General features: G+C 45.7%; 1 protein-coding gene across 1 annotated transcript in view; it reads right to left on the bottom strand.

Annotated features, from left to right (window-relative positions):
- Window positions 1-2,107: 2,107 nt before the first annotated feature.
- Window positions 2,108-25,225, bottom strand: part of TMC3 (transmembrane channel like 3) — a 44,377-nt gene continuing 21,259 nt past the window's right edge. Inside the window, exons 10-22 of the mRNA XM_067698509.1 lie at window positions 24,066-24,213; window positions 22,350-22,459; window positions 19,557-19,635; window positions 18,001-18,246; window positions 17,035-17,163; window positions 16,670-16,737; window positions 14,830-14,958; window positions 12,747-12,857; window positions 11,389-11,514; window positions 10,687-10,765; window positions 8,513-8,555; window positions 6,595-6,844; window positions 2,108-2,927 (exon numbers count right to left, since the gene is read on the bottom strand). Of these exons, the coding sequence (XP_067554610.1) occupies window positions 2,108-2,927; window positions 6,595-6,844; window positions 8,513-8,555; window positions 10,687-10,765; window positions 11,389-11,514; window positions 12,747-12,857; window positions 14,830-14,958; window positions 16,670-16,737; window positions 17,035-17,163; window positions 18,001-18,246; window positions 19,557-19,635; window positions 22,350-22,459; window positions 24,066-24,213 (2,338 nt within the window). The remainder of the gene's footprint in view (window positions 2,928-6,594; window positions 6,845-8,512; window positions 8,556-10,686; window positions 10,766-11,388; window positions 11,515-12,746; window positions 12,858-14,829; window positions 14,959-16,669; window positions 16,738-17,034; window positions 17,164-18,000; window positions 18,247-19,556; window positions 19,636-22,349; window positions 22,460-24,065; window positions 24,214-25,225) is intronic.

The following is a 25,225-nucleotide window of genomic DNA, read 5'->3' as shown; positions in this document are numbered from 1 at the left end:
TACCCTCATCGTGGAACTCCTGTGGGCACCTGTATTACAAAAGGACATTCCCGTGGCATGTAGACCATTTCATCTTGAACAAGGCACAACCTCCTGGATCTGTCATGGTCAGGAGGTCATGACATGAAGTAATTAAGCACTGTCAAGCAACTGGAAAATACTGCACACTTTTTTATGAATTTGGGGAGGAGTGTTCATCTGCGTCTACTTTTAAATGGCATTACATATACTGGATTTTTCTTTGGGGTTAGAATTAGCAGTAGATCTTGGAAGATAATCCCGTTACCATGTCATTCGTGATTCACTCATTAGGACGCTCCATTTATTTATTCATCCATCCATTCACATGCAACTAATGTTTATTAAGTACCTAGGATAGGCAGCATTCTGAGATGGCCCCCAGGATTCCTGCTCTTGGTGTACATTTCCTATAAAATCTCCTGTGGAGTGTGTTTGAACTTGTGAATCTGATAAGATTTCACTCCCATGATTAGGTTCTGTTATATGGTAAAGGTGAAGTTATTTAGAAGATGTAATTAAGGTCTCTGACCAATTAACTCTGAATTAATCAAAAGGAGATTATTCTGGGTGGGCCTGACCTAATCAGGTGAGTCCTTTAAAACAGAGTCCACATCTTGCCGGGAGAAAGAGATTCAAAGCTCAGGAACCCCTCTCTTGCTGGCCTTGAAGATGCAAGGAGACATGTTATGGAGAGGGCCATGTGGGAGGGAAATGTGGGCAGCCTCTGGGAGCAGAGGGCCTCAGTCTTACAACCTCAAGGAAATGAATTCTGCCAATAGGCACATGAGCTCGGAAGGTGACACCCTAGCCTCAGATGAGATGTCAGCTCTGGCCGACACCTCGATTGAGACGCTGAGCAGAGCACCCAGCTAAGCCATGGAAACTGAGATGATAAATGAGTGTTGTTGTAAGCCACTAAGTTTGTTATGCAGCAGGAGAAAGCAAGTACAATATCTGTTATCTGTCAGGTACCGGGGCTGCAGAAATGAATAAACACCATTCCTCTCCCAAAGGCACTCACCGTCTGTTGGAGGAGACGGAAAACTTAAAAGACACAATTTAAAGCGAAAAGTTACCATGGAAATAGGAATAGGGGTACACGTCCGGTTAACCACGGAACGCTCATGGCTGCCAAACCCCCGCATATGCCAGTGAAAGAGGCATTGACCATAAAGGTGAAGATAACGGCAAGTGGGGAGGGACAGCTCTGTTCCTTCCCTGGGGCTCACCGGCTGGATGCCATCAACCTGGAATTTTCTGTGGCTGTGCATTCCTTCTCCACCTACCACGTGGAGGAAGCCGGTCAGCAGTAGGAAAAACAAGGTCAACAAACAGACATAGAGTTGAAAGGTGAAAGAGAGAATCCTGAAGATGTTTGACACCCGGGTCCAACCGAGCCTGAAGCCAGTTTGATGCTCAACCCTCCCAGTTAAAGGAACCAGTAAACCCTGGGGATTTTGTTACCTCCAACCCAGGTATCCTGACTAATGAATACAGATAGGTAGTTGGGTAAACAGTATGGTAAGCGCTCAGTAAATTTTAGTAACTCTGGTCATTACTAAACTGATTATTGATATGAAATAATTAAGTAATTAAGCGCTGTGAAATCTTTAAGGGCAGCCACCTCATCTTGGGGTGTTTATCAGGGAGGACTGAGTTTTGTACGCTGAAAGAGAACATTGCAATACGAACAGGCCACTCCTAAGATTCAGGACAAGGGCAGACACGTGGGGTGAGTCTTCTGTAATTGGATCAGCTGTCTGGCTTGCCTGTGATTTGGGGTCACCCTGAATGGAGGTCAAGGACTGAGGTTTTCTGAAATGATGGCCTAAAGTGGCTGGACCCAAAGAGACCCCCTGGAAACAGACCCGCACACTTGTATATGGTTGTTGTAGATTAGGGGGCCATAGCCCTGTGGGTCTCAGGGCCGCAGCCGGCAGGCCACACGCCTGGATATGCCCCACTGATCTCACCTACTGGGTGTGTTTGTCTCTCTTCCCAGAAGGGGAGGGACCATACACTTGTCACGCTACACGGCATTCCAATAGGCCTCTGATCTCTATGAATGGGACGCCAGGAGAAGGCCCTAGACATTTGAACAAATCAGGTCATTCAGATCTGTGGTCAGCTCCTGCCTAGACATGGCCTTCCTCCTGCCAAACTGGCCCGCAGACCTCGGAAACTTGGGCTGGCTGCGGGTGACCTGGAGACACTGGTCGGTGCTGCTGTTCTGCTGGTCACTGCTGGATGCTGCCGACATGGAATCAGATTCTGTGACGGATGGCTCGAACTTGGCCTTGACTCTGGGCTTCAGAGGGTGCTGGGGGGGTTGGAAATTCCGGTAGCGTGGCTTTTTATGCACATACATCGGCCGGTCAAGCTGACCCTCAATGCCATCATTCCAAGATTTGTAATGTGTCCGTCTCTGGAGCTCAGGAGTCAGGGCCTGACTTTCTAAACTTTTGCCAACATAAAAATGAGGAGCCCCGTGGAGGTCGGTCAGGGAGCGTGGGTAGAAAGCCCGTCTGCTCATTTTTCTCCTCTGCATCTCCTCCTCTTCTTCACTGAGCTGTGGAGAGGCCCAGGGAATACACTGTTGCATGTTCCTGGGGTACATCTCCACAGCGTCCCCAAAGATGTCTACCTTGAAACGTCTTTCTGGCCAGAAAGTTGAATGGTTTTCTTGGTGAGGGTCACGTTCATTAACCATATAGTATCTGGGGGCACGGGACCTATGACCCCGTGGCACCAAAGCTGAGACCCTTGATCCATGGTCGATTTGCTGAAGGTCTTTTCGGAAAAGAGGCTCTGAGTGAACGTCTTCGATGCGCTTTGTAAACATTCCAGGTGTGCAGGGTCTCTTCCTGTAAAGATCACTTGTGCTTGCACACAGACCACGTGGGTACCTGAAAGACAGAGGTGGTTAAACACCTGCAGCGTTGCTGCTCACAGACCCCTATGCTGTCCCAGCACTGCGAGCTAGAACAGCAGTTCTCTGCATTTCCACTGAAACTTGTTCTGAAATGTTACTGGGTGTCCAGTGGGGAATTTCCCACTGGTCCAGTGGTTAGGACTCTGTGCTTCCACTGCAGGGGGCACGGGTATGATCCCTGCTAGGGGAACTAAGATCCCCCATGCCGTGCAGCGAGGACAAAAAAAAAAAAATTTCCTAATGGGTGTCCAGTGGGTTGCATGCACAGGAGGCTTCGGGGAACTGGGTTAAATAGATTTCTTTACTGCTGGAATTTTCAGAACCCTTAACGTAATGATGTGCACCGTGAATCTCCATGGAGGGCAAAGCGTTGTGCTGGTGTATTTCATCATGGAGACCTCCTTTTGTCCAGGAGCATATAGTGGGCCTAAGAACTGTGGAGCACACGCTGGGAACACTGCCCCTCACTATCTCTGCCATGCAGCCGTCCAGGTTCTTGGACACTTCCTCCCCATAGCCTATGTAGACAAAGAATGTCACCTGTCATTTCAGAGAACAAAGGATGTAAAGCCATCGGTCACTGCGGCTGCCGTGACGGTGCCCCCTACGGGGAATTCAGGATGGAGAAAAACAAGATACTGGCCCTAGATAGTTAAGATGTGTATCAAAGAAATAACTTCAATGAGCTCAGACTCTTGCATATTTCCCTAGAAGATAGAAAAGCACTAAAATCATTAACTTGAAATGTCTGTCTTTTTGTGATTAGCAGTAAGGCTTTGATGTTCAACCACGTGGGTTTTTTTTCAGCAAAAACTGCTGTATCTCCTAGCTCCTTCTTTGGAACGGTCCTTCAGAACCATCTGAGAGGCTGTGTCCCAGGTCATAGTCCTCAGTAAGTCCACCAAATAAAACATAATTCTCAAATTTTAGGTTGTGCATTTTTTTTTCAGTCGACACCTATCCAGGACTATTGGAATCTCTCCTCCGTACCAAAGCCCAATAGATACATGAAGACAACGCCTAATATAGCAAGATTTTGAATTCTTTGTTCACTTAGTCATTGCTTTTACAAACAAAACAACCTCACCCCTTATCCCTGCCAAACAACTCTCCTATATATTACCTGTATTGCTTTCACTGTGTTACATTCAGATCAGATATAATTCTCCATGTAAGTTAGGGTCAGTGCATCCTTCTAGATGTCCTACCTCCCTGAAAAGAACGCAGGGCTCTACTGCTTTCTTATGTGTAGGTACAACTGAAATAATTGACCCATACAAATGCAGAAGTGATCTTGCCCATAACTTGGCCAGCCTGGAACTAAAATATAAAAGATCTTGCCGATAATATAGCCAGTCTGGAGTGAAAAAATAAAAGATAAAAAAAAATTTAAACAACAACGTCCTACTGTATAGTACAGGGAACTATTGATATATTCAGTATCTCGTAATAACCTATAATGGAAAAGAATATGCAAAAGAATATATATGTATATACATGTTTATATAACTGAATCACTGTGCTGTACACTTGAAACTAACACTGCTGTGTAAATCAACTATACTTCAATAAAAAAAAAAAAAAGAAGAGATAAAGTCCCAACTCCAGAGAGACTCAAAGGCCTTAGTGGTCTGTATTACACTTCTTTCCAGCATCATCTCTGGCTTCCCTCCAGGCTCCCTTTTCTGCAGTCATTTCCCGAAGATGCCTCACTTCTTCATAACGTCATACCTTTGTTCATGCTTATTCTCCACTATGGTACATTCTTATTTATTCTTTTTGGTTTTTAATTTTTAAATTTTTTGTGTTTTCTTTATAACATTCTTTCTATATCCCCCCAAAAAATATTAAATAGAGATTGGTTAAATAAGTCATAGCATATCTAGACAGTGGAATAGTAATTGACCTTTTCCTCCCCATCTTTATTGAAGTATAACTGACAGATTAAAACTGCATATGTTTAATGTGTACAACTTGATTTAATATATGTATCCATTGTGAAATGATTACCACAGTCAAGCTAATTCACACACTCATCATCTCACAGAGTAACCACTTTTTTTGTTTTTTTTTATGACACATGTCATTGTCTCCTTTTAATAGAGGGATTTAATTGACCAAGAACTGCAAACTTTTTTAAAAAAAACTGGTATATGGCTTAGACAATACTGTCTATTACCAACCAAGAACGCTCTGGAACATATTCTAGTTTCTTTCTTAATAAATAAAAAGAATGGTACACTGTGACCAAGTGTCGTTTATCCCAGAAATACAGGAGTTGTTTTTTTTAAGTCTTAATTTTAAAAAACGGCTTTTCGTTGATACCAGTTTATTACTCAACACTATGGTACATTCTTTTTTTTTTTTTTTTTTTTTTTTTGCGGTACGCGGGCCTCTCACTGTTGTGGCCTCTCCCGTTGCGGAGCAGAGGCTCTGGACGCACAGGCTCAGCGGCCATGGCTCACGGACCCAGCCGCTCCGCGGCACGTGGGATCTTCCCGGACCGGGGCACGAACCCGTGTCCCCTGCATCGGCAGGCAGACTCTCAACCACTGCGTCACCAGGGAAGCCCTATGGTACATTCTTGATTCTTCTCCATTCGGTGAGCTCTTACTTAGTTTTTAAGGTCCAAGTCCAATATAATTTCTCCTAAGAAATATTGATGCATTCTCCATGTAGACTTTATCTCAATCCCCCTTGTCCTCTGAAAACATACTGTTTATCACAGAAGCATAGCATTGCTCACATTATCTAATATTTAACTACATCCTTCTCTCACTATACTTTCAACTCTTGGAGGCAGAGATGTTTCTGATTAATCTGTAGTATCCATCCCAGAGAGTGCAATAGAGTTGATTCTCAATGAAAGTTTGTTGATTTAATACTAGAGAATTCTTTACAATACAAACGTGTTTGGATTATGCTAATTTGGACTTTTTTGAGTTAGAGTGTTGTTGCCATTGACAAGCAAACAATAATATTCTAATTACAATTAATCCCTCTATTCATTAAACCAGGTCCCCAATGGAAAAAAAAATTTTTTTAAGGCATTTTCTTTTCTTAGGCGATAGAAATAAATACCCTAGGTTGGCAGGAAGGTTTGCTTATAGGTTATATGGCAGAAGGCCGAGGAGGAAGAATTTGTCCTGTTTGACAAACTTTGTCCCCTGATTTCTTCTCAACAGCAGATGTCAACAGGCAGAAATGGCCTTGTGGCCTTCGGGAAGAAATGGAATTTAATGGCTCTCACTTCCTGAACCTGTTAGGGCCTTTGAAGCCCTCATGGTTTTTTTGTTTTGTTTTGTTTTGTTTGATGCACAAAAACTGAACTATAACTTTATTTTCTATTTGGAAATAAACACAACAAAAATAAGAACGAATTTTTATCCTTCTAAAACGCTCCATCAGGTCTGGATGACGGGGACAGTCTCCTCTGCTCTGAGAGACCTGTGTTCTTCTCGATGGGAAAATAATGCTCTGGTCTCCTGCTTCTCCTCATCACCTAATCCTTCCTTATCCGTTGCTGTCCCTAACATTTCAGCTTCCCTAATGGCTTTTTATCCTGCTCTTTATGGCTCTGGACCATCACTGGTAAGTATTACCCAGGAGGCAGATTTCCTGCCGAGCTGCAGTTAACTCACCTGGTAGAGTTGTGCCCGGATCTGGAGATGCCAGGAAGAGGCAAGCTGGGATTGCGGGGTCCTGGCTGGGGACTCGGGGGCATGGGCTGGGTGATGGTCTCCACTCTGCTACTCATGCTGCTCGATGAGTCGAAATTGACCACATTGCCATTGTTTTGAGGTGTCGCCGAGTGAGCCGAGGACAGCTGGTTGCCGAAATCGCTGTCCTTTGGAAACCTCTTGGTGCTGTCGTCTTGGGTTTGGATGCGGGCTGCAGGAAGAGAGAGCGTGAGGGGAAGACAAGCTGAGGGGGGACACGCTCAGGTTGGTTTCGCTGCAAGTGTCCTGACTTCCAACAGGTGGGTCCACAAACAGTTGTGTGCACTTGCAGATACTCCTGACCCCATGGGTGACAAACATTTCGTAATTCAAATCATTTCTTCACTGAGAGTTGGAGCTGGCAGGGAGCGTAGGAGGAATCAGATGAACCCCGAGGCTTTACACATGCACCATCTGATGCCCCCATGAGCAAAGTGGATTATTCACCAGATTTGGGGCTCTGGTTCTTTATCTATACAATGGATACGATGAAGCTTAGATGATAATTATGATTTTTTGGAAACAGTTCACAGAGCATTCTGAAAAAAAGTGTGGTCTTGGGCTTGAAAGACATTAGATGACAATATTGTTATCCTGAGAAAGTTCCTAGTTTTTGAAGGCAACCTGAACTAAACTTAATTATGCTTCATTGGCAAATAATATTTGATAATTACAGTGGAATTTTATAACATGAGCTGCAGTCTCTTTCCATAGCGGTTTTTTTAAATTTTTTATTTGATACTGGAATATAGTTGATTAACAGTGCTGTGTTAGTTTCAGGTGTACAGCACAGTGATTCAGTTACGCATGTACATGTATCTATTCTTTTTCAAATCCTTTTCCCATTTAGGTCGTTACAGAACACTGAGCAGAGTTCCCTGTGCTATCCAGTAGGTCTTTGTTGCTTATCTATTTTAAATATAGCAGTGTACACATGTCACTTTCCATAGCAGTTTTTATCTGTAGGCTGGCTCTCTGAGGAAGTGGATGGAGCAAACACAACCCTTAGGCCTCATGACTCTTACTCAGGCATTTTCTTGGAAGGAAACACATCCCTCCCACTTAGCTCTGCATTGAAGCAGACAAAGGAGTTGGTCCGCAAAGCCTTTTTGGGTCTCATTTTTGTTTATTTTCTGAGGAAGAGTATGGACTACGTATGCCATTTTGCCGTTGCCCACTGATCTTATTAGTGGCTCCAAGTGGCAGACGTGTTTCCTTTGAGCTGCACCTGCCCACTTTCCCCTCCCTTCAGCCCACACCAGACTTGTGCTCCTTGTATGATCATTCTTTCTACAGGGAGGCTCTTTCCTTTTCCCTCAATGAGCCCAGATGGGAACAAGTGTGTCCAGGTGCTGCTGGGGAAGATGGGAAGAAGTGTGCCCGTTGGGTTTGGATTTCATACTAGGGAATCTGTTTTCATGGCTGGACCTGCCCACCTGGTATTACTCTGCAGGCAGGGACAGAGAGAACATGACCTAAGGGGCAGAGAACTGGGGAGGGGGGCTTGCAAGGAAAAAATGGGCCATTGAGAGGAAGTACACAAAAGTGAATAAGGCCAAGATGTTCTTATGGGTTTTCTTCAGATTTCTGTGCTTCTTTTTCTCTCCTACTTCAATACTTCCTTGTGATTTCAGATGTGTTTTGGGGTTATTCACAGGTCTGGGTCTGATGTAAAAATTATAGATATAAACCAACATTTATATCCCTAGATTTTTATTGTGTCTAGTTAATTGTGAAAACCACAGTTGAGTAGGAATGTTTATTTGTGATGAACCTTAAACTGCCGTTTTTTTTAAAGTGCTCACCAACTGAGACATCGGGAATTTTTGTTTGTACTTACCTTCTACCATCTGGGCAACCTTTTTCTTATCTTCAGATCTTGCCTAAAATATAAATGATAACCATATGTTTGTTTTGGATTTACAGGAAGGAGTAACAAATACAGTTAAGTCCCCTACATATGAACGGGTTCCATTCCGAGAGGGCGTTTGTGAGTCCAATTTGTTTGTAAGTCCAACAAAGTTAGCCTAGGTCCCCAACGAACACAATGGGCTATATAGTACTGTATTGGAATAGGTTTATAATACTATTATAAAATAATGCACAAAAACAAACAAACACACACAAATAATACATAAAAAAAAACAAAAAGTAAAGAAAACATTTCTAATCTTATAGTACAGTACCTTGAAAAGTGCAGTAGTACAGTACAACAGCTGGCATACAGGGGCATGTTCGCATCTTTGAAAGCTCTCAACTTGAAGTTCGTGTGTAGGGGACTTGCTGTACTATTCTTGGGGGTGGGGCTGGGGAATGATGTAGGTATCACTGCTAATCCTTTGGGCCATGGCTGAGCTACTGCCATCACCTGGGGACAGTGTGCTCTGGTCCTAAGCCTGTTACTTGAATGAATAAACGCTGACACCTGAGAGCTGAAGTTTTATCCCCGGCAAGTTTCATTTTTAGGGGCAGCTCTTTGATAGACCGTGTTGAGATTCTGCTAAGCACGGTTTGGCTGAGACACAAAAGAGAAAATATGGATCAACCACATGGGAGATGTGTGTTTCCATAAAAATGCCCTTTGCAACTCCACATGCATTTCCTTCTTTTTTTTTTTTTTTTTTTTTTTTTTTTTGTGGTCATGACATGTGGCATGTGGGATCTTAGTTCCCCGACCAGGGATCAAACCTGGGCCCCCTGCAGTGGAAGCACAGAGTCTTAACCACTGGACTGCCAGGGAAGTTCCTAGATGCATTTCTTATTTGACTATATATAAAATGAGTTGGTGTTTCTTTACATGAGTTGATATTTGTGAGAGTTGTTTTTTTTTAAACGGAGAAAGGTGGAAGTTTTTTGCGTGGGGTTCTGGGGCTGGGTGAAGCAAGTGAGGTATCCAGGGGTCAAATTTAAGGAGGTGCTCACTCTTGGGGCTGTGGGAATGCAGGGTCGGTGTGACCCTGAGAGTGTGCCTCTAAGTTTGGCAGCCTGGTGCCTCGCTTGCCTCGCCCCAGTCCTGGCCCTGGGGGAGCACCTGGGGTGTGCAGAGGAGGAGAAACTGTGGAAGGATGGGGGAGTGTTGGTTTCCCTCTGACTGTTCTGAGATCTATGGTTTGAGCCCCAGATGGGAGAGAAGGTATAGTAAGTCCCCCACATATGAACCTTCAAGTTATGAACTTTCAAAGATGTGAAAGTGCGTTCCATCAGTGTCAGGCGTGAGTGACATCGCAACTCGCCCTCCGTCTCCTGTTGCTGACGATCCTTCAGCTCTACCATCTCCCACCTCCTCTCCCTCCTCCAGTAACTCTTCTTGCCTGTTCACTCGATGCCAGCCCGTGGATGCCAGCTGTTGTACTTTACTACTGTACTTTTCAAGGTACTGCACTGTAAGAGTCAAAATGTTTTCTTTATTTTTTGTGGGTTTTTTCTATATATTATTTGTGTGAAAAGTATTATAAACCTGTTACAGTACAGTACTATGTAGCTGATTGTGTTAGCTGGGAACCTAGGTGAACTTTGCTGGACTTAGGAACAAATTGGACTTACGATTGCGCTCTCGGAGCGGACCTTGTTCGTACGTAAGGGGACTTACCGTAATGACAACCAGAATTTAAAAGATATGAAAAGGGTGGGTCTTTGGGTCCAAACAGTGTCTTTGGGCTCAGATGTCCAACTCGACATGGGATTAGGGAGGGATCCTTTCTCCCCGCCCCGTCAGTGCAGCCAGCAGTAAAGCCCAGTACATTGCAAGCTTGGTGGCCACAGGAGGGGGAGCTGAAGTGCTGAGGGCATGAGCGAGGCCTCTAGGAGAGGAGGCTCATTCTGGCAATTGAGGGCCTGGGTATTCTTAGAAACAGCCCTGGGAGCTCCTGGCCGGGGAGGGGTGGCCTTGCACTCTAGCACATGGCCAAGAGTCCCAGTAATTTGCAAATGTGACCTCACTGGTATTCCCTGGCCAGGGAAATCAGTCAGATGGTTGATGCCCATTCACGGAAGCAAAGGTTACGTAATACTTGCGTTTTGGATCTGCGTTCTGAGCTGGTGGTTGCTGAGCTTTAAGGATCTTGCGATGCTCTGAAGATAATAGATGAGCATGCTAGGGCAGAAGAGCACAGGGCGGTGAGCGTACGTCATCCCCCTGGTCGGGCTTCTGTGTTCCCGGCCCGATGTGGGCTACCCACTGACCGCCCCACCACCCCCTGAGGACAAAAGGTATCAGTGAGTTTTCAGGCTGGCAAGTGCTGGGAAGGAGCTGCTTTCCTTTTCTCTCTCCTGATTTTCAAAGCGACCTCCATTGACCTGGAATTCTGCATGGAGGACAGCCGTAAGGAAGGAGTGAAGACAGGAGAGGCGTGTTACAGTGTATCGTGGTAGGAGTATTGGATCAACTACTTGATGTTATTTCCCCTTTAAGTTAAAACAGACGCAAGTTAGCTGCACTGTAAAATTCCATGTTGAGATTAAACTGCTGGAAAATAAGATAATGATAATCACATTCAACCCCATGATCATGGCCACAGCGATCGCCGAAATGCTGTTGACGAATCAATCATGCTCTACCTCCCTGGCCCGTGTCATTCAGCAGCCCTGCTCAGATCATCCGGCTCCGTAAGTGACTTTTGAATGAACTCACTGAATTTATACAATTATTGGAAAGCAGTGCTTTCTTCTTGGCCAAACACGCAGAAGTCCCCCCAAAGCAGGCAGGAAAGTACTCACAAAAGAAGCAGCACAGCTGGCAGGATAACCACAGGGCTACTGATGTACCCAACCACAGAGCCAAACCACGCGGGAAAATCCTTCTCAATCGTTTCTGACACGATGTCATAAATCTTCTCTTGTCCGCTGTGAGAAAGAAAACCATAATTCCAGATTATATTGCTTTTGGCAGAAGGATCCTGCAAGCCATGAAAAAAAAAGAAAAAAGGCTAGCTAGCTAGAGTCCAATCCTCAAAGTCAGTTTCAAAGCTAAAGTCAAGTATCTGATGAATGTGAAAGATACATAACATTCCTGAAACGATTTCATCTGAAGTAGCCATTTAATTAACATGTAGGTTTGAAGATGGGGTCAGTAACTACATGGTGTGTGTGTGTGTGTGTGTGTGTAATGTATACAAAGATAGACTCTAAATGTTACATATACGTTGTATCAAAACTGACTTAAAGCAGATGCTAGGTGAAGATAATTGAAGTGACTTCTGTCTTGATGCAGCTAGATAATGTAGAATCGAAAGTGACATGGAGGGCTTCCCTGGTGGCGCAGTGGTTGAGAGTCCGCCTGCCGATGCAGGGTACACGGGTTCGTGCCCCGGTCTGGGAAGATCCCACATGCCGCAGAGCGGCTGGGCCCGTGAGCCATGGCCGCTGAGCCTGCGCGTCCGGAGCCTGTGCTCCGCAACGGGAGGGGCCACAGCAGTGAGAGGCCCGCGTATCACACACACAAAAAAAATTTAAAAAAAAACTTCAGTCGTATCCAATCTCACGGCATCGGCATCTTAAATAAAAACCATAGTCCAGGTCTTCCCTGATGGCGCAGTGGTTGGGAGTCCGCCTGCCACTGCAGGGGACACGGGTTCGTGCCCCGGTCCGGGAAGATCCCACGTACCATGGAGCGGCTGAGCCCGTGAGCCATGGCCGCTGAGCCTGTGCGTCCGGAGCCTGTGCCCCGCAACGGGAGAGGCCACAATAGTGAGAGGCCTGCGTACCACAAAAAAAAAAAAAAAAGAAAAGAAAAGAAAGTGACATGGACTATCTCTTAATAAAAAGCTTTCTGAGTTCTGGAAGGGAAAGATTGACCAGGTAGAATTTCCTTCTAGCCTTGGAGCAATGCCGTTTCCCGTTTTGATTCGAAGTGGGCTGTATCTTTTAAAGGTGAGCACAGAGATGATTATACTTGAGGGCAGCCTGCTTAGCAAGGAAAGGGAAATGGTCTTGGATTCAAAAGACATGAGTTTGAAGTTTTTCTCTGCTGTTGACCTGTTTTGTGAGCCAGAAGGAGAATTCAGTTCAATGCGGGGGTCCTTCCTCTATAGCTGTCAGTAGCTCCAGGCAGAGTGGACTGAATTAAGAGAACTTACCTAAATGGCCCGCAATTTAGAGATGGCTTGTACCGGACGATAGCAAAAATGGTTGGCAGCATGCATAGGAAGAGCATAAAAAGGAGCATTGCCAGGTAGAAGTTGTTGGATCTGTAAAGAAACCAAATACCAGGCGCTGAGTTCACGCTCTGGCCAGCTGCCGATGCTGTCTGTGCACCCCACTGCCCCGCCCCCGAAAAAACAACAAAACCGACACAGAAACTGTAGCCCGGACTCTTTGCAAACAGAAAAATCCTCCTCCCATCTCTGCCTAGGAAAGGGTCTGTTATAGGATCACAGGCAATTTAGCAAACTAGAAATGGAGGCTCAAAGGGAATTCGTGGATCACCCAGCCCAACCTGTTCATCTACTAAAAGCTGGCTGAGCACCTGTCCACCTCAAACCAAGAGACAGGTGACCCCATGGCCATCACACAATAAACTCAATTCATGGAAAACTCTTAGCACCTTTGCCCCACCCAGCTGAGTCCTTACCTAGTGGTTCCCTGTCCTGTTCCCAGCCTTGAACTTGTCCCCTATGTCTGAGGATGGTTTGACTCTTTTGTTACGGTTCTTGACTCTCTTACTTGGATGTCTCTCTCAACCTCTTATCTGCTCTGCTCCTGGCAGCTCAGGGTGAATGGTCTGCCTGAGTAAGCCCTGGGCCCTGGGCCCTAAGCTGGTCTGAAAGCTCGGCTGCCCAGGCTTCCCCCGAGGGCAGCACAGGTCTGTTTGGTGTGCAAGGCCCTGTATATAGTCCTGAAAAGAGAATGAATGGTCTGTTCACCTTGAGACTCTCAGCCTGCATGCTCTCTCTCTCTCTAATGAAATAGACTGGACTAGAAGAGGACAGGAAATGTCAGGGCACATACAATGTGGTTAAATAGGTGAGTGTTAATTTGTGAGACCTTTCTCTGTTTATATACACACATTCTCTTTATATATATGTATGGACACACACACACACACATATATATACACTCAATATATGTGTGTATCCATTTATATGTATGTGTTATGTATATGTGTATATATGTATGCATGTATTTTTATATATAGGCCTACATAGATGTCAATGAATATACACATTCATATATAAATTATATATAAAACATATATATGAATATATGCATCTACACTGGTCACTAGGTGAAAGATAAATACACTGTCATGCTGGTTATTGTCAAAAAGTTTGAAAGATACAGATACACACCCACATCAATAACTATTATGTCAAAATAAAATAAATGAGTTCTAATCAAGGTGTTCAAAATGTGATATGAATTCACCAAAATGGCTAAAGTGAAAAATACAGAGAAGAACAAGTGTTGACAAGGTTGTGGGACAACTGGAACTCTCACATGATGCTGGTGCGAGTGGAAAGGGCGCCTCTGCTTTGGCAAAACAGTTGGCGCTCTCTACTAGAGGAGAACACATGCGTGGCCTGTGAGCCAGCAAGTGCAGTCCTAGGTATGTACCCAGCAAAGGACATGCGTGAGAATGTTCAAGGCAGTGTTATTCATTATAGCTAACCACAGGAGGATGGATAAAGAAATTGGGGAGGGGGGTGTCCTCAATGAGGTGATTCTCACAAGCACAATATTGAGAAGAAGACAGGAATAAAAGAGATCATACTGAGTGTGATTCTATTTACATCAAGTAAAAAATGGTGTGGCGAGGGGGAACGAATTACGCTGTTAGAAGCTGGTAGCGACCGGTGTCGAGTACAAGGGGGCTTCTGGGTGCTGTTCTTGTTCTGTTTCTCCATCTGGGGGTTGGTTACAGAGTTGTGTTCAGTTTGTGAATATTCATCAAGCCAGGTATTTGTGATGTGTGCCCTTTCTGGATGATTATTAAACTTCACTAAAAAGTTGTAAAAGATGTGGCATGAGCTTAAGAAGAGTCATGATTCATTTGAGGGGTGGGGCATTGACAATGGCTTCAGGGAGGAAAGGCAACTGGAGGGCGGACAAGATTTTGACAGGCAGGGAGTTGGGGAGACCCCCTTGCTGGAGGTCACTCTGGCTAAGGCGAGTGTGGGTGATGTGAGTTCTCTCTGTGAAGCGGACTTGACGCTCACTGACCTGGAGGCTCGGAAGACTTGCTGGTGGGGCACGTTGCAGGTCAGCACGGCCCAGCTGCGCAGGTACATGAGCCCAATGAGTTTGAGGACGTTGAAGGCAGGGAGACATGGCGAGAAGAAGGCTCCCATCCTGAAACCACAATGGGAGGCCAGTTAGCGTCTGTTCTCCTCTGGTCTATCTTGGTTCTGAGAGCTTGAGATTTAAACTCTGTGCTTAGACAACTGAAGAAGCCCCTGGAGATCTGAGACCCCAACCTTCCACCTGCTGGAGATAAGACAAGTCACTTCTGCAGATGAGCAGGGAGCCTGTTTTAAAATATCCTCTTGGCACAAGGATGCTAAGTGTCTCCTGCCTCTTCACACTTAGCAAAGGAAACGCCCTCTTCCGGTCAAGAGGCAAATGGTGGATAACTGCGGTTTCGGGCAAGCTCTAGATTTTGCCTGTCTATGGGGTTGGTGGGGCTACGTTAATACATTATTGACTTTCAGATTTGATCAACATTATGTGGAGCAGAGCTACTTTTGTTGGACCTTGTGCTAAGCATCCTCACACACTTTGGCCCATTTAACCTTCTGAAACCATAAAAGGAGGGGTAAATAGCCAAAGTTTTTAGACGTGAAATGTGGGTCTGGGAAAATTAGGTGATTTGCTCAGAGACTAATAAAAGGGTGACGCTATATCATCCAAACTGAGAGACCTTTGAGAGTGACAGATCGGGATAACATCCCGGGAAAACAGAGGTATATCTACCCTGCAAATAAGGGCCAAATACGGAATGAAACCCAGATCTTCTGACTTTAAGGCTAAATCTTCTTATACTGGATGTTTATTCAACACAATACTTGCGAAGTTTGGATTTAGCAGCAGGAAAATAGATGCAAAGAGAGGTTTAATAAGTAAAACGCTTTTTTAAAAAAACGTTTGGTTTCTCACATCAGGCAAGACACTTAGCTTCTCTTTTCCTCAGTTTCCTCATATTTAAAATGGAGAAATGTTAAGTAAATGTTTTGTATTATTTTTAATACTGTATTTGTGAAAATATTTTTCAAAATAAGTGGACTCTAAGAATACAGAATTTGAGTAAAGGGATATTACTTTATATTCCATTCCTCCTGCATTTCACTGAATGATTATGAAGAGAGATTGTGTCTTCTGAAGGTATGGGACACCCAGGTTCTTCTTCTTTTTCGTCGTTTGCTTGTATTTTAACAAATAGCACTTTTTGTGGTCCAGTAGGGAAAGCCAGAGATGGAGGGATGGTTAGGGAGCTCTCCGCCGTGTCCCCATGGACACACGCTCCATGTCGATCAGATGATCCCTTTCAGCCTTCAGTATCTTTAGGAACATGATTGCCTTGGCTGGGGGCTGCCCGGGGTGAGCAGACCTCCCCTAGGTCTATCTTTCTGGGGGATAGCCGTGCACCTGGGCTCAATGTCCAAGTGAGAGTACGGAAGGAGAGTGGGTAGCTGAAGACGGGCTTCCCAGCTGTGACACAGCCACTGATGGAAGTCCTCCTCGGGGGTCAGCAGCCTCTCCTCCTAGCCTCCCCACAATCCTCCCCAGCAGCTTATTCTACTGGTTCTTGTGCAGTTTTGTTTGTTTTTCAGTGACCGATAGTGGCCTAAAAATGGACTATTTCCTTCCTCAGTCCTTTCTGCAAAATGCTTAGAAAACCATTACTGAAATTACCATATATGTGAAATAGTTCAATTAGAAACTCTTTATGTCCTTTCTTGACTCTTATGACTGTGTTTATTATGGCCATGTCCCATCCAGACTTGGTAAATTAAAATCTTAGCCCAGATTAGATGTAAGCACAGCAGGAAGCTTTGCTACGTACCAAATCATTCCTTGGTTGTAGACTAAATGTAACACGTTCTCTGCTATTTTGAATTCCCCGTATTCAGGCTACAAGAGAAAACGAACTTCTGCATTAAAAAACGTTCCAAATTTCTTTGCATAAACCAGTTCATTAGAGTCAAATACACAGAATTCTCTGCTCGCCTAGATACGTAGAGATCATTGTCTGTGAGGCCATCCCAGCAAACGGTAAATGTAAGAAAGAAATGGGAACTCAGCTTTGTACAGCCTTTCCCTCTTCCCTCACGTATTTTCTCTCAGCCATGTCAGTTTCCCAGCCTAGCCATCAGGAAAGGATGGATCTGGCCGTACGAACTTCCCCAATGGACACGGCATCTTACTTACAAACTTGCTCTCCAGGTCCCAACACCAGTAGTCACTTAAGTACCGAACGAAAAGTCCTCGGAAGAAGTCTATGAGCAGAATGCTGGCCACAGTGAACAGCATGTCGATGATGGAGAGTTTCAACATCTCCTGCAACACAAGGTGTCCTTGGATGCCACCACGCCCTGCACTTCCCACTGTCCACCTCTTCCTTGGGGTCCTCCCTTCTCTCTTCATTCCCATGGCTTGAGCCACCGGGCCCCCTCCAATGGCGACTTCATTTTTGGCACATAATAGCTGCTCAACAAATATTTGTTCATTTGAATTTTGATATCTGAGGCCAGCTTTACACAAAGCCAGGGAAAAAGTCTATCGTTCTGAGCCACAGGAGACTACTTGAGGTGTTATCATGGGATATAGTGAAGGTGAAAGGCAGAGGGCTTCAGAGCAGAGTTTGGAGCAGATGCCTCGGTTTAGGGCTTCATTCTGCTTTTTTTTTTTGCTGTGGATCTTTTTTAAAGTATTTATTGAATCTGTTACAATATTGATTCTGTTTTATATTTTGTTTTTTTGGCGCGAGGCAGGTGGGATCTTAGCTCCCCGAACAGGGCTCGAACCCTCATCCCCTGAATTGGAAGGCTAAGTCTTAACCACTGGACCACCAGGGAAGTCCCCTTCATTCTTCTTTTACTGTCTGTGTTTTGGGGCAAGTTACTTAAACTCTAGTGCTTCAGTTTCCTCATCTCTGCTTCTAAGGATGATAATAAGATTCTAGACTAAGCACTTAGAACAGGGTCAAGCACATCGTTAAGACTGCCTGAGTCCTTACACTGATTATAATTCATTTTGAGACCTGGAAAATCCTAATCCTCCACTGAACTTTATTTTCCTTTTCTATAAAATAGAGATAATGACACTTCAGAAAGTCGCTAGAATTAAGTGATGAAATGGACACGAAAGGGCTTTATAAGGGAACGAGGGAGCCACCTGTCCAACGTATGTCTCCCAGCATTGGCCTTGCGGACTCTGGGTGGAAGCAGTGGTCTTGTTGGCCTCTGAGAGAGGCGAGGTGTGAGTCAGAACATTGGCTTGTTCCAGGGCCCAAGTGCTGTTTCTCTTGAGCCCTATCCCAGGCCCAGGCGTGGACCACTTCTCTTCTCCAGGGGCTGCCCTGGTGACAAAGAAGATGGTAGAATCTATCCAATGAGTTGTGCTATTGGGGGGAGCAGTTTCCTGTGGAGAGAGGGAAGGAAGAAGAAAAGGTTGTCCAGTTATGTGTAAATAAGAATCCATCATGAACACCAAGGATATCACTGCATTGCTTGGGAATAATCTCTTTTTCTTTATCTCTGTTTCTCTCTGTCTCCGACTCTCTGTCTCTCTCTCTCACTATCTCTAGCTTGGTTGATAGCCACTTGACTAGAGTTGGTCCAGTAACGAACATAGAGTTGTAATGAACAGCATTGATTGGTCCCTAGTAAAGTGTCAGAGCCTGTCCTAGGTTACAGCATGTTGTATTTCTCATTCTCACAAGAGTGTCAGGTAAGAATGATTATTCCATGTTACAGATGAAGGGACAGAAGCTCAGCTAGTTGAAGTCAAACGCTCGAGGTCATGTTGCTGGGAAGTGGCAGGTAAGGACCCAGTCTACGCAACATCAAAGTCCTGATGCAGAACCATTTCTCCCTGTGGCCTCTTCTATCTTATAAGCAGCAGGATTTGATGCTAGGAAGGTATGGCTTGGGCAAACAACCCTGAAGAAGCCTCCTACTCCCTGCCTCCTCTTCCCCTACCATTTTGGGATCACCTCACAGGTGGGGCAGGTTTAAAATGACCTCCAAAACTACCCTAGGCTGGGATGGTGGGGCCTGCTCTGAACTGCTCTCCATAAGATATTTATTTTCTCCTGATTTTCTAAGTGAAAATTAGTCCCGTGGTCTGCCATTCTCCTGGGATCATTTACAATAGCTGTTGATAACCTTTCCTGATGGAATTCCAGCAAAGAGTGTCAAGAGACCCAGGTTTTCATTCCAGCCCTGTCACCGACTAGCCATAAATTCTGGCCTCAGTTTCTTTATCTTGGAAATGAGACTAAATTTCCTATCCTCTGTTGAGAAGACCACAAATGAACTGATTTTTGAACATGATGAACAGAGTGCAAATACTAGCAGTGATATTGACAACACTGATGATGACTCTGTATCTGTGTGTATGTGTGTGTGTGTGCATATGTGTATATATGTATGTATTCAATATGTATGTGTATATGTGTGTGTGCATGTGTATATGTGCGTGTGTTTGTGTATATGTGCGTGTGTTTGTGTATGTATATGTGTGTGTCTTTGTGTGTCTGTATATGTGTATATATGTGTATATGTGCGTGTGTTTGTGTATGTATATGTGTGTGTCTTTGTGTGTCTGTATATGTGTATATATGTGTGTATGTGTGTGTGTATATATGCGTGTATGTGCGTGTGTGTATGTGTGTGTGGTGTGGGGGGGGCAGTGGTTGGCTGGGCACGTCCCCAGGACGGAGCACTCACCTCAGTGCTCATGCTGTTAACTTTGTCCAGGAGGGCGATGATCAGACTGTAGAGATTTCCCAGGTACAGCACAAGGACCCTGAAAGCCACAAGCCCACCTTGAATGACCAGACCACCACTCCATGGTTCTAGACTGACCACAATTTGGGAGTGACCACCATGTTTTGGCTAAGACAGTTGCTGGTTGCCACACTTGGTTTCCTTCAGAATCAGACTGTGGGCATTAAAACAAAATACAGAATTCCAGAATCTACACTGTTTCGAGAGGTCTGGATGGGGTCTGGGAATCCTTTTATCTCCTTACCAGGTGATTCCACTGTAGCCGATCTCTGGATCAGTATTTCAGAGCCGCTGGGATAGCAGACAGTGTGTGAGCTCAGGAAGTGGGGCTCTGAAGTGTAGAGTGAATTATCCATGTCCTGTCCTGTCTTCTGGTTTATAAAGTGATTTTCCAGGCATTATCTCATTTGAGTCTCGCCTGTGAGGTCCATATTATTATAACCCCCACTTAAGGGACAAGGGTATTGAACATGGGGAGGCCTTAAGTCACCTGCTCGGGTTCACACAGTTAAAAAGAGGCAGGTGAGATTTCAGGATCTCAGTGGTCTGGCTCTGAAATACAGGCTGAACCTGTCAGACGGGCTGAATCAGTGAGGGGCTGTGGGCACGTCTACACCTGCTCACAGGTGGACAACCTTGAGCAGATGGTACCTGCCCGCAGCAGCCTCTATCAGCCAGTGATCCAAGACTTGATGCCCGTTTCCCCGGAGTTGGAAGGTTTGGGGAAACACGTCATGGAGTTTCCCAGGCTGCAGCCTTGGGTCTTAACAGAAACATGTCTGGGAAAATGAGATGAGAAAGGAAAATGGCAGGTTTACAAATCTCTCACAGGACAGTGGTTGGCACTTGGAGAATCATGAAGCCAGTGCCAGTTGGTGAAAAAGAGAAAGCAGATTTAACATGAGGAAAAGACTTCAGATGACTGGAACTTTGAGTCGCCCATCCCCACAGGCCTTCATCTCCTCAGGTGCAGAGTTTACCACCTGTGGCCACCAGTGTGCAGGAGTGAGCAGGGAAACAGGGGCTAGGACACCTCCGGGGGCATCATTCTGACTCATCTTGGCTTTCCCTGTGCACTGTGGAGGGATTCCCTTCAGCTTCCCTTTCTATCTCTGTCTTCACCTAACACAGGGCAGGACCCTCAGAGTCGACTTGGCACTTGTTGGCTGAAGGAAGGACCGAGAGAATTTAACCTTCTGCCGTCTTCGTATCGCATGGCTCTGGTTCTCACTGTGCCCTGAATAGGCTGGTGAGTGAGTTAGTGGAACTAAAGTCATATATCCTACTCTTATTTCTAGAACTAGCCTGAATTCATCAGGGGCAAGTCTCTTGAAGTCCCTGTTTCTCTAGTTTTGAACGAGAATAACGAGGCCAATCTGTATAATAGGACTGCTGTTAGATCAAATGCAGTCACAGAATTGATCCTCCCCAGTGCCTGCCGTGAGGGAGTTGCTGAGGACAGCACTGCTCTCTCCTAGGTCAACAGAGGAGGTGCCGAGCAGAGCACAGAGACCAGGGTTCAAGCCTGGGGGGCTGGGAGTGCCTTCCAGAGCTACCCTGGGTGAGGGGCTTCCACACACCCCTTGATCTTTCGAGTGATGTTTTTCTATCTCTGAAGTGACAGTTGGACTTCAAGATCGTGGCAAACTACAGCCTTTTAGCCAAACCCTGCCCTCTTCTATTTTTGTAATAAAGTTGCAGGGAACTCGGCCACACCCTTCGGATGATGTATTGTCTGTGGCTGCTTTTGTGCTACAACCTCAGAGTTGAGCCACAGAGACCGTGTGACCCGCGCAACCAAAAAGATTTACTATTTGGTCCTTTATGGAAAACATTTGCCGACTCCTGAATGACAGCCATTCTTCCCAAAGTGCTCTGTGGGAAATTTGTTCTGTGGAACGTGATCAAGCATTACAAGAGAAAGCACAAACCAAACACTGTAGACCCGGGAGGGATGGGAGGTAAATCAGCGGGGCTCGGACAGTGCCACCCTCTGCGACAGTCACCCTAACAGAGACGGGGATTTTTCGGGAAGACAGTGATGATGCCAGTGCTAGAGAAGAAGTGTGGTTTCAGGGGGCTGCCCCCTCTGACCTCCCCCTCCCCCGCCCCTACTCCCCGCCTGCTGTGCTCACATCTGCATTAACCACCTGTATTCACACCCACTGACCATCCCAGCACAGCCCTGATGCCCGAGGCTCCCTGACTTACAAGAACCGCTTTGAGTCTACGCTTTGGGGAATTATTAGCAAAGCACGATGTTCATCTCGCGTCTGGAAAGACAGCATGGGTCTCTCACCTCTCACGGTCAGTCCACTGAGGGACCCAACGTGAGCGATACACGGCACACTGTCCATCATCTTCTTGGTCCTCTTTCTCTTGTATCTGCTTTTTCTGCCTGTTCTCCCCCTTCCCCTCGCCCTCCCCCTCCCTCTCTCCCACCTCCTCTTCCTCCTCTTGTTCTCATCACCACCTTTTCACCCGTTTCTTCCATCGTGTCCTCCTGGTCCATCCTCTCCAGCCCCCTCCTCTCTCCCTGCTTCCTCTTCCCCCTTCTTCCCACCATTCTCTCTTGTGGTCCCCTGAGTTTCTTGAGATGCAGCCGTAGGGGAAGTCCTGTGCTAAGTTTTGGGGGGAACAAAGCAAGCCCTGGTTCCCGAGGGACTGGGTTCCCACAGTGGGTGGCCGGACAGGTAACCCACAACAAGCCATTTCCCAGCGGGGTGGCGGTACCTTGCCAGCTGGAAGCGCAGTGTGGTCCGTGGGTGGTACATCTCCAAGGCGGCGATGAGGTCAAAGGCTGACGGTGCCAGCATGGTGACGAGGGACACCACCACGCTCACCTACCAAGAGAGGGTGTGCCCCACTGAGCTCCTCGGGGACCCGCATCCCAGCCTCCCTCACCTCATAGTTGGTCTGTAGCCTAATGTTTGGTCGGGGAGGGGGGTATTCAGGGGGTCATGCAGTTCTTACATGGAAAACCTCCCCCAAATCTTGGCTAATGAGCTGTTTTCAAAAGGCCACTTTGCCATGGGTTTATCCCTTCTAGGAACACTCCTTAATCTGAAGACACTCGTACAGGCCTTTTGAGATTTACTGGCGTTTCTGCCACCTTCTCCAATTACCATCTCATTCTATTTCTACTTCCCTTACCTCGGATGGAAGAAGGAAATAACTGCAACTGTTAAGAATAGAAAAGGGAAGGCTGAGAGGTAATTTAATATTCTTTCTGCACATGGAAGATTAATTATCTAGAGAATTATGCCTGGCTCTTGTTTCTCTGGACTTATGTACTTTCTCTGCAAATGAAAAAGGAGGCTTAGCTGGTACACAAGAGGTGTGAGCTAAAGGAAGAAATAATTTCTGAATTTACCTTTAAAATATCTATCTACATACAAGCCCATATTTATCAATACATAACCCACTTAACTGACATAAAACATGAAGAGGTATAGAAAGAGATTACCTAATGCAGTCTCAGATTTTGAAAAATTATTGTACATTGAGGATAAATTGACAAGTATCACCTGGCCTGCCCACTTTGTTTTTTAAATCCCAAGGATGGTAATCATGTTCACACAAGTGGTCTGAGAGGTAGCATTTGTGCTATTTCTACCACTCAAATCTTTACAGGTAAATTGAGCCAAGTGTTCAGGACAAGAATCTTGCAATAAATATTAAGAATTATAAAATTGTTTATAACCCTCCTCTTGGTAATTTTCTATTCATGGGAATATTCCCATAAATGGAGGGGAAAGAGCGTTTTAAAAAATAAGCCATACGGGGCTTCCCTGGTGGCGCAGTGGTTGAAAGTCCACCTGCCGATGCAGGGGACACGGGTTCGCGCCCCGGTCCGGGAAGATCCCACATGCCGCGGAGCGGCTGGGCCCGTGAGCCATGGCCGCTGAGCCTGCGCGTCTGGAGCCTGTGCTCCGCAACAGGAGAGGCCACAACAGTGAGAGGCCCGCGTACCGCCAAAAAAAAAGAAAAAGAAAAAGAAAAAAATAAGCCATTGGTGTGGGGCTGTTTGGGAAGCATTATTTGTGATTTAGAAATATGGAAAGCACCTAAATGTTCAATAATCCCCACACGGTCAACTTTGACACATGCAATGAAAGACAGTGCAGTTGCCAATGCAAGTCTAGGTGAAGTCAGTTTCTGGAAACATGTATATAAAGGAACACGAAGCCAGAAAAGCAAAGCACAGTCAGCAGCAAAACTCAAAGGTAAAGACTGTGCAAATGCCTGAAGGTGTTTTTGAATCAAAATCTTCCTTATTAAGACCAGGGAAATCATTTAGCCAAGGCCGGGTGTTGCCACTCTGGCTCCAAGCTCTTGCAGCCCGTGCTCTAGAAGAAGAAGACTGCAATTTTTCCGTGGAGATGTTTCCAGGGAACCCACTTAAGAAACACCCAGGAAACAGAGGGGCAGCTACTGTTGTGTGGGTACCTCGTTCTTTTCCCAGAGCGTCAGCTCCTTCTTGGACTGTGCCAGCTTCTGGGACCGATCCACCACGAAGTAGATGAGATAGATGCTCCCAGCCAGCGAGAGAAGCACCAAGATGTTGGCGATGACCCTCAGGCAGATGGTCACTGCCCTGCGGGGAGAGGCAGATATGAGGACGATATACCGGGCTCTGCACAGGGCACCCTGATGCACAGAAAAGGCCAGTGGAGGATGGGAAGACATTTACTGCCAAGTGGATTCTCTGCCCTGAAGAATCAGTGTTCTTCCCCCACCCCCAGAATCCCTCATTTTCTAAGAGATCAACAGTGAGTTATTAATCTAAGCCACCAGCATCAGTGGGGCTTGAAACACACACACACACACACACACACACACACACACACACACACACGTTCTGGAGTCTGAGTATTTGGGCTTCAGTGTTTGCTTTGCCACTTAAAATGGGAGTCCTGTAGCATATGCACATTTCAGTTATAGGAGCTCAGGTACAGGTGCTCAGGAGAGGGAAGGGGGAGGAAGGAGGGGAGGTAATGATCCTGCCTCTCATTTCACACCATGATTTCAATATTATACCACGTATTTACTTGGGATTTGTTATCTGTCTTTTCCCTCTAGAAAGCAAGCGCTCGATTGTTAAAAGTCTTCTTCACGGCTGTATTCTCAGCTCTTAGAACAGGCCCAGTACATAGAAGCACTTCATAAATATTTGCTGGAGGAAGGAGTAAAGAAAGGAGCTGGGACACGGGCTCCTCTTTCCTCGCCAGGTCTCACTTCCCAAAGGCCTCTTACAATCAACCGTGTTGCTACTACAGTAAGTCCCCTATATAGGAACCTTCAAGTTGCGAAATTTCAAAGATGCGAACATGCATCTGGAACCTGTACCAGCAACGTCAGGCGTGAGTGACATCGCAGCTCGCCCTCCATCTCCTGTTGCTGATGATCCTTCAGCTCTAGCATCTCCCACCTCCTCTCCCTCCTCCAGTCACTAACTCTTCTTGCCTGTTTACTCGATGCCAGCCCCTGGATGCCAGCTGTTGTACTGTGCTACTGTACTTTTCAAGGTACGGCACTGTAAGAGTCAAAATGTTTTATTCTTTGTGTTTGTTTTTTATGTATTATCTGTGTGAGAAGTATGATAAACC

This window comes from Pseudorca crassidens, chromosome 1 (assembly GCF_039906515.1).
Source record: "Pseudorca crassidens isolate mPseCra1 chromosome 1, mPseCra1.hap1, whole genome shotgun sequence".
NCBI classification, from domain to species: Eukaryota; Metazoa; Chordata; class Mammalia; order Artiodactyla; family Delphinidae; genus Pseudorca; species Pseudorca crassidens.
This window is presented reverse-complemented; position numbering and strand designations above follow the sequence as displayed.